We start from the raw sequence: 9,081 nt of genomic DNA, 5'->3' as shown, positions 1-9,081 counted from the left end.
TTTCCCTCTGGGGGACCAATAAAGGTATTCTGATTCTGATTCTGATTCTGATAACAAAATAAAACTATTTTAATCTTAATCACAGTTTGGAAGTGTTTCACAATAAATGCATCATGACTTTCTGCAGGCTGGTGCCTCACCTCATACAGCTGGTGCCTTTGTTATTTTTTTTGCCCTGGCTCCTGAGACTGCCTGAGTCCCCCACTGCAGCAGTGGCAGCACTTCATGTTACATTTAACTCGGAAACACGAGGATTTACTTCAAAAAAAAGGAACACGGTTGTTAAAAAATTGGCAACAGGAGAATTAAAGAAAAATGTTTCAAAAAGTGTTTGCAGCAGAACTGAAGCAAAATCAGTGATGCATAATGAAATTCTTTCTTTTTTCAATATCAAGGCAACGTTTTCTGTATCATAAAAATAGAAGTGTTGGAAGAAGTATTAGATGATTTACTACTTTGTAAAAGTAACAATAGCACAATGGAAATGATTTATTACAAGAAAAAGTCTGGCTTTTAAATATTATACTCAAGAAGAAGAAGCTATTAGCAACAAAATATACCTAAAGTATTAAAAGTAAACATACTTATCATACAGAATGGCCCCTATCAATATTTTATTATTATATTATTAGATCTTTATTATTGATACATTAAAATGCAGGCAGTACGAGGTAGAGATCATTTTAACTGCTTCATGCTGTTGGGTCTGTAATGTAGTTGAGTGCGATATTCCAATATTATGGAAGTACAAAGCAGCACAAAATCAAAAAATACTTGAGTAAAGTACAAGAACCTAATATTTTACTTAAATATTAAAGCACATAGCTTACTACTTGAGTAAATTTACTTTCCACTACTGTGAAAAGGAAAGCATCAGATACAAATGAGGGTTGTTGAAAAGAATATCCTATGTTCAAGGAAGAAAGGGAAATTTTTAAGATTAAAGTAGTAGAAATGGGAGGAAAGTGGAGAATTAAAAGACTGTTGGAGATAAAGGACAAAAAATGTGAGAGGGGCTGTTTTACACCTAGGTACTCCCGTGACGGGATGGACGTCAGGACGCCTCCATACAGTAGGTGGCGAAATTTGTATTTTAGGTTGGTTTGTAACCGTGATTAAGAATAAAGAAGAAGAAAAAGAAGGCGTTTACTTCCGTGTAAATTTTATGAATGACTCCAACTTCCCCGTAGCTTGCTAACTAGTAGCAACTGCACCTCAAAAGAGGCAACTGCTACCATCAAGTTAGTCCAAATGGATTATACACCAACTCAGAGTGGGTTCAGACAGCGTAAGTTACGTACGTGAGTTTATCGATCCAATCAGCCTTTTATATCACCGACTGCACGTGCGCATTTTGCACTTGCTAGCTTTCTGTAATCCAAAGTAAACGGCACAGAATGGTGATGTCGCTGCTTTCACCCGGCTGAGGCTAACAACTAACGTTAAACAACGTGTAAAACACAGACACCAAAACGTTCATCGTAGGGAAGTCCACAAGCGTCTGACGTTAGCTAGTGTGGAAGAGAGCCTTAGCTAAATGAATAAGAATTAGTAACCAATATTTTGCCCACAAACTAATGTACACCAACTAGGCTAACAATGCTAACGAGCTAATTTACCTAACGTTTCACAGGCTAAGCTGGTTAACGGTAAACTCTCGTACTTCACCGGTAACATTTGTGTCCCCTCTGCGTGGAGCTTTATGTGCAATGACTGCGTGGTATTTGTGTGTTTACAGACACTTTCAGCCCAACTGCAGTGCTATATTATGCTACCTTATATGTTTATGCTAGCTAGTTTACATATGCAAGGCGCACTAAGCTGTTTTACAAGATAGAAATCACAAGGCCACTGCTGACAGACTGTGAGTTTAGCACTTTTAAAGATGTAACGCTGTGTGTGAGCGTGGACCCAAAACACCGCAGGTTTAATGTGAAATCTATCATACCGTCTTTCTTGTCAGGGAGGACAGAGAAGGAGGTCTGAACTGAAGCTGTTTGTGTCTTTAGGATGATGTAATCTGCTCTTGTGATGAATGTGTGATAAGGTTATTACTCCCTCGGGGAATGGAGCTCTGCACACAGCATTCACAGTGACACCGTGTATTTTGATGGTACATGACGCTTTAGCTGCACTTTATAGCCCGTACAGTGGTCTGAAATGGACCGGCTGCTACAGACGTTCACCACTGTGGACATTCACTGTCACCCACACTTGGTTTGCAGTCCAACAAGACAAGGTGTAGTGATGCCTACACCTTTATGGTGTTTAGTAGTCATTAACGAACAGGGCTCTGAGAGGGCTAAACTTCTCGTCTGTTAGAAGTGGTTAGAACAGAAAAAACACAAAGGCAAATGTATTTTAATATGATGCAAAGTAGCCCAACCTTACCGCCAGTGTGTGTGCCTGATGAAATCTGACAATTTTCAGCACATCCACAGGGCAGCTAGTTTGGTGATTGACAGGCCTTCAATGTCTATTCATTTGAATGTGGCTTAAACAGCAGGGAAGGGTGGGTCTCTTCATACATGCAGGTGCATGCTGCTTTCTCTGATTTCCTGTCATTGTGGCTGCCTTGCTTTAGCCTGCTTTACTAATTTTGCTCAATTTTTGCCCCACCTGAAATTGTAAGTGATTTGAGAGGTCCTGATCTACTCCTTTGTTTGACATATTTCTTCTTTCATCCAGAGCCCAACATGCGTCTAAGGAATACCTCTGTGGATGGTCCAGGTAGCAGCCAGCTGTTTGAGGATATGAGTGGAGCTGTGGCTGGATCTCAATCCAGGTACGGGTGGGAGCCCTGCCAGCCAGGCTGAAGTTAGGCTGGATATTAAATAGGGATGTCAGCTGCAGTTAATTTTGCTTTTGTTAGCCCGATGCCCATTAACCAGTAATGAACTGGTTAATTTTGAGCTGAGCACACTGGACTGCATCTGCCAGTCAGGATTTCTGGTCCATGTGTCTCTAACCCTATTTTCCCAGGTTTTTGTGTCCAAGTGACTAATCGAGACAACAGTTTTTCAAATTGGGCCAGTACTGAGCGAGGCGAAAATGGGCTGTAATATAAACCCTCAGGACGTTTGCACACTGTCAGTGTATGTTCATTGAAGGTATTTGTTGTTATTCTAACAGCATTATGAAAAGGTTCCCTATACAGGTGCCTCTTTGCTCTAGAGTAAGATCCTTTTGGTTTAACCTTAAACAGCTGCCGTATCACTCTCCCCAAAGCAACCCAGTGCTTTTTTCAGAAATAGTCATTTTATAATTGTAAAACACTTCACTCAGCAGAAACAACACCAGCAAAACCTTGTTGGCTCGTTCTTACACTGTTTCAACAGTCATCACCAACCGTTTACCTCATCCTTAATTCACTGAATCCGGACAGGAGCGAGAGAGAGGGCGGACATCAGAGAAGCTGCCGGGGAAAATGATGTGTTGATCTAACTCTGGAATTTTTTTCACGTGACATTGTGACAGGAGAGGTTTAAAGATGTTTGACTTGAACAGATTTTCCTGGTAGCAAAAAGAAAAGGTGATTCCCAGAAAACAAACCCTGCTCCCAGTCAGCATCGATGACATGACAGGTAGCCGCGATGCAGATTTCATTTGTGAGAGCTTCCAGCAAGAGGTGGTCAGAGCTAGCTTGTCTGCCCCAGCTAGCTTGATTTTTAGTTCAGTTTATTTCCATTTTAGTTTATTTTACTTCTCCTCAAAGTGTTCTTCAGTGCATTAAGTCACATTAGTTCTCGATGGCATAACATACTTGGGCTTGAGGTGTCGAACTACCTCTTTGAATCTCTCACCCTTTAGCACACTGATTGGCAGCATATGTCTCAGTCATTTAGCACACCAACTTTGACCGGTGTGCGTCACACTGTGATCACACATGCATAACCGTTCGAAAACATTCCTCATGGTTAACAGATTAACGGTAAACTGTTAAAATCCCTAATATTAAACTGTTGATACAAAACTGGTACTTTACACAAACCCGCTGTTGTCACTAAACTTTCTATATTACATCAGGAAAACAATCAAGCTATGCTTTGTCAGATCATTAAAAATGGAATTTCGACTCGTTGTGGAAGAAATAGAACACATTTATCCTAAATTAATGTTAATTCAGCCTTGCAGACTTTTGCATCATCACCTCACAAGAGATGTATGCTTCTGTTAGTATCACTTATACATGCGTCATGTTCTCTCGGTTGACATGTTTTCTTGTGTCATCTTTGCAGCCCCCAGCAGCCCGGGCCTCAAGCAGCAGGATTTCCAGGCCAGTCCATCCTGTCAGACCCCATGTCCAACCTAGCCATGGCATATGGCAGCTCACTGGCATCACATGGAAGGGAAATGGTGGATAAAAATGTAAGACTGACTCACGAACATGACTTTTGAGTTATTCTGCTGACCAGAAAGCATGCGAAACGGTTTCAAAAGCCCGGTGATACATCAGGCCACGGCAAAAGCAGGCTGAACACAACGGCCACATTAAATGATTGCCCACATTCAAAGATGGCAAACCCCATCAAATAAAACATGTGCATTTCTGTCCGTTTGCTTTTTCCAGCTGGACCGATTCATCCCAATTTCTAAGCTGAAGTACTACTTTGCTGTGGATACACTGTACGTGGGGAAGAAGCTGGGCCTTCTAGTTTTCCCTTACATGCACAAGGTAAGTCTGCTTAAACCTGCTAAATGTACATTATTCTCTTATACCTGCCACTTTGAATAGGTAGAGGTAATACTATGCAAGTAAACCTTTGGATTTTTCTTTGTGGGACTCTGAGGTTTTCCTTATGTCTTCCAGGTTTACACAAAAGATCTGCTCATACAGTAGTTCTGCCTGAAGCTGTTGTATTTCAAGTTTCTTGAAGAAGTAATCCAGACTATACTGTATGCAGTAGGTTTTCATAGCCTACAGATACTTTCTGCCAATGTTTTGAATATTTACACATAAATGAGGTGTGTCGACAGGTCTTTAAGATGTTTGGAGAGTGTGTAAGTTGTAAGTGTGTGATCATGTGTGTGTTGTAGAACTGGGAGGTGAGCTACCAGCAGGACACTCCTGTGGCTCCACGCTTTGATGTGAACGCTCCCGATCTCTACATCCCTGCCATGGGCTTCATCACATACGTCCTGGTGGCTGGATTGGCCCTCGGCACACAGAATAGGTACACATACATGTTTTTTTTAATCAAAGTGATACAGGTTTGGAAAAGACACACTTATCTGATGCTTTGGATTCTTCATCTAATCAGTGATTGTAAACAGTTTTTTTTATTATTAACTACTATTTACAGTGTTTATTTAAATTCATTGTTCTTCCAAGTAACATCATTGTACATCCATTTAGTGGATTGCTAATTGGTACTGAAATGGAAAAAGTCATATATCACCTCATTAATGATGCATTACAACTGTAGTCTACTGTGGAGTTCACAGTATATAAATCTATGGTTGCCGTATTATTTTGTGCTCTCTTCAGGTTTTCTCCAGAGCTGCTGGGAGTTCAGGCCAGCTCAGCGTTGGTGTGGTTGATCATGGAAGTCCTGGCAGTCCTGCTGTCGCTCTACCTTGTGACAGTAAACACCGACCTCACGACCATAGATCTGCTGGCTTTTTCTGGCTACAAATATGTTGGGTTTGTACAACATCTTTCTGTGTTTGTGTTTGCATTTCCATCACCAACTCACCTCCTCGCTGCCCCTCATCTCCCCTCGTTACTTTGTGTGTCTTTACCATATTTATTCAACTAAAAACCAAATTAAAACCAGGTCTCTAACAAAGGCTGGGGGTAAAAAACAAGGGTGGATAAATAGTGTGGGTTTCCATATCTTTGATTTATTATTGGCAGTTTAAACACCTTGTTCTTCTGGATTACTCTTCTAAAGTGTTATTGTCTGATTTCAGTCACTTAATACGTGCGTGTGTATTAATGTCTCATTTTCTAGTAATGTATAAATGCCAGAGGGTGGCAGTAGCTACATTTCAAGTACCATAAGGGAACCTTGCAAGTCATTGAGCTTTCCACAGCACGTTCCTGCAAATGTTTCACAATAAAACCTGTGTTGAAGAGTGAAGGGTGTCTGTCCACTGAAACACTGAAGGACTTTTAATTTGAAACAGATCCTGGAAATGTTGAGTTTGTATTAACAGTGTAACTTTAACTGGGCAAATGGGAGTAGATTCAAATGAGACTTAAAATATGACCAATTACACTTAGCAAACAGATGGAATTAGAAATAAAGGCCTGCATCCAATACAAGCCTTCAGTTGAGGTGAAAAAAAAGGCCCCGGTCTATATTTGAGAAAATGTGCTATTTTGCTTTGTGGTTTTCTGATACTTAACCTGTGGCTGTGTTTGTGTGTCTCCTCGCTCTTCTGCTATAGGATGATCATAGGCGTGGTAGCAGGCCTGTTGTTTGGGAGGCCAGCATACTATCTCTCTCTACTGTGGTGCTGTATTGCCATCTTTGTCTTTATGGTGAGTAGAGCAGCAATGTACTAATTCCATATCGTTTTAATTATTGATTCTAATAGACAGATTTCAGTCATGGTCATGCTAGCTTACACCTGTCCATTTTCACCATTTAGGAATGTAGCAACTTACTGGAAAGCAGTATGTCATCTTGTTGATGTAAATGTGTTTGGAAGTGATTTGGATTAAACCAGTAAGTTAGTTCTTTCAGAGACTTCACCTGATCTGTACAGTGTCCGCAGAGGGCCGATCTGCCTCAGCTGTAGGGGCCAGTTTCAAAATCCTGCAGTATGCCAGCAAAATCTGCCACTCAGCAGACATGTACCAGATGTCTTCTGCACAAATGTATATTTTTAGATGTCTTGGCACCGTGTATGCTTATGTACTATTGAGGTGGAAATAATGTTTCCTTCTTGGCATCCTGGACAGTTTTCCTTCAGTACCTCCCTCACCTCCACTCACTACAGCACTCTGCAATACCCCCCGATTTCAGGCAGGCAAATATATAAATGCTTCCCCTTTACCTGTGCATAGGTATCATACAAAGCTAACAAAAGACATATAATTAGGCTATAATTGCACACCTCTCTTTTATTTAAGAATCTCACATTCCGTCCAGGGCTTCATAAACCTCATTTGAAGGCTCTGCTTTTGTCTTCAGACGTTTTTCTTTTTATGGCCTTTCTAATCTTCCATTTGTGTAATAGGATAATATATGAAAAGTAAAAGGAGAGTATGAAATATCATAAGTGTTCCAACTCAAAAAACAGCCAGCCCATCCGTGTGTCGTCCAGTCTCCAAAGCAAATAGATAATAAAAACATATATGCATGTCTGTTTAATGGCTAATTAAAGGATGTCCCGAACACGTCTCTCCTCAGATCCGCACTCTGCGTCTGAAGCTGTTATCTGAGGCGGCGGCGGAGGGCAGGCTGGTGAGAGGAGCCAGAAACCAGCTGAGGATGTACCTCACCATGTGTATAGCAGCAGCACAGCCCATCTTCATGTACTGGCTCACCTACCACCTCATCAGATAAAACCTGGAACACACTCACTGTGTAGAAGATGAACTTGACTGTCTGAATGCCATCTCACCCCCAAAACCCTCAAGAAAACACACACCAGAGAAGATGAACTTGGATGAAACACACAACAGCTGCGGTTCTCTGGATGACATCCCATCACTGGCCGGATACAAAGACAGAAGTACACATTCAGAAGACTCGCTCCATGTATACATGGAGCAAAGCAACACATCCTACAAGACTGTTAAGAGAAGATGTGAGGCTTCACTGCGTTTTCTCTCACAGCACAGCCCCGTGTCATTATTGCCTTTTTGTTTTTGTCTTTTTACGTAATGTCTTCAAAAACTTGTAGCAAGAGCAAGTGGCTTTAAGTTGTTTTCTATCCTGTGTAATTATTTGTTTGTAATTCTGTTTTTTAAGAATATTTAAGTATGTGTGTTTGTGTATAGCACAGTATTACTGCAGATGTTGCTCTTTGATATCGCATAAGTAATTTATCTGAGCCGACTAGAAGAAAGCACACCAACCGTCCATTAAATGAAAAGGAGGAATTCAAATTCAGGTTTAAAAGTGATCAGGTGGCTCTGCTTTGATGTTTGACTAGAATGACTTTTGCCCTGGTTTGTTTGGTGGGTGAGAAAAGTTGTGCCAGTTCTGTCGTCACTGGATCTGGAAACGGGTTGTCTAACTGTAGCCTGACGGCTCTGGAATAAAAACTGTAAGCCACAGTAAGGTGTAGACCTCACGCTGGAGCGTCGACTTTGATGTGCTTTTTAAAAACTAACTAAGTTATTTACTGCTTCTCACATTGACAGTGAGATGAAATAAAGACAAGGACAAGAGGAGACTATTCTCTGAAAGTTTAGGCTCCCCGAGACGTGAAAAACTGTAACGTCAGACTGTTTCGTTGTGCTTTAATGTGCTTGTAAGTCATCTAATGTCACTACGAAATACGCCGTCTCGCTTATTTTATGTAGCCAATGCCAATTCAAACCAGGGTAGGAATCACACTATTTCAGGAAACTCTTCAAATTTCAGGATTTTTGCATTTTCTTCAGATGAAACTGATTATCGTTAAGGCTGAAACACTTAGTTAACTGAGATGCCAATAAATACTTTTTCCAAATATTTTGACAAAGTTCTCATTTAAATAAGAATCCTGAAGTTGCATCTGAAGGTTGTTTTCATGACTCATCAGGAACAGGTCAAAGCAGGCTGAAAGCATACAAATCTAACGAATCAAGCCACTGAAATATGAGGACTGATAAATAAAGTCTGACTGATGGAGCTGCTGAGGTGTGAGTGGTGGTTTCTGTACTCAAAATCCACAGAAAACTTATTCTAATTAAATTTGTATCTCAGAAAACTCATGACTCATGATCGACCATTTATGAAGGAGAAGGAGGTATGAACTTTTTTTAATCCTTCCTCTGTGGGCCTTTCAGTTTTAAACCTAGCTTTTTAATTTGATGTTGAATGTTGAATTTTTTTTATTTTACAATGGTATTTTATAAAAGATAATGCCAATTTAAATGAGTGTTCACCAGGAAATTAAATAAACCAGGAAATAGCCAGG

At 40.5% G+C, this 9,081-nt stretch overlaps 1 protein-coding gene across 2 annotated transcripts; it reads left to right on the top strand.

The window, feature by feature from the left end:
* The first annotated feature begins 1,153 nt into the window (after positions 1-1,153).
* Positions 1,154-8,740, top strand: yif1b (Yip1 interacting factor homolog B (S. cerevisiae)). 2 transcript variants are annotated; one of them, XM_070971220.1, is made up of 8 exons: positions 1,154-1,288; positions 2,689-2,785; positions 4,239-4,368; positions 4,571-4,675; positions 5,038-5,174; positions 5,489-5,644; positions 6,394-6,487; positions 7,362-8,740. In XM_070971220.1, exons 1-8 carry the CDS (start codon positions 1,252-1,254, stop codon positions 7,515-7,517), a joined length of 912 nt encoding a protein of 303 aa, XP_070827321.1. In that variant the 5' UTR covers positions 1,154-1,251; the 3' UTR covers positions 7,518-8,740. The 2 variants fall into 2 exon arrangements, with proteins under 2 accessions (XP_070827321.1, XP_070827320.1); XM_070971219.1 differs by having other exon boundaries at positions 1,155-1,297.
* Positions 8,741-9,081: the final 341 nt, after the last annotated feature.

This window comes from Chaetodon trifascialis, chromosome 9 (genome assembly GCF_039877785.1).
Source record: "Chaetodon trifascialis isolate fChaTrf1 chromosome 9, fChaTrf1.hap1, whole genome shotgun sequence".
NCBI lineage: Eukaryota > Metazoa > Chordata > Actinopteri > Chaetodontiformes > Chaetodontidae > Chaetodon > Chaetodon trifascialis.
The sequence above is the reverse complement of the archived record's forward strand: the minus strand, read 5'-3'. Positions and strand labels throughout refer to the sequence as shown.

What these genes read in the sequence shown, in the direction of transcription:
- yif1b (XM_070971219.1), top strand. Translation starts at nt 1,252, where the DNA reads ATGGATTATACACCAACTCAGAGTGGGTTCAGACAGCGTAAGTTAC. An exon ending in GTGGCTGGATCTCAATCCAG is followed by an intron (nt 2,786 to 4,238) that starts GTACGGGTGGGA and finishes TCATCTTTGCAG; the next exon opens with CCCCCAGCAGCCCGGGCCTC. An exon ending in GGGAAATGGTGGATAAAAAT is followed by an intron (nt 4,369 to 4,570) that starts GTAAGACTGACT and finishes TGCTTTTTCCAG; the next exon opens with CTGGACCGATTCATCCCAAT.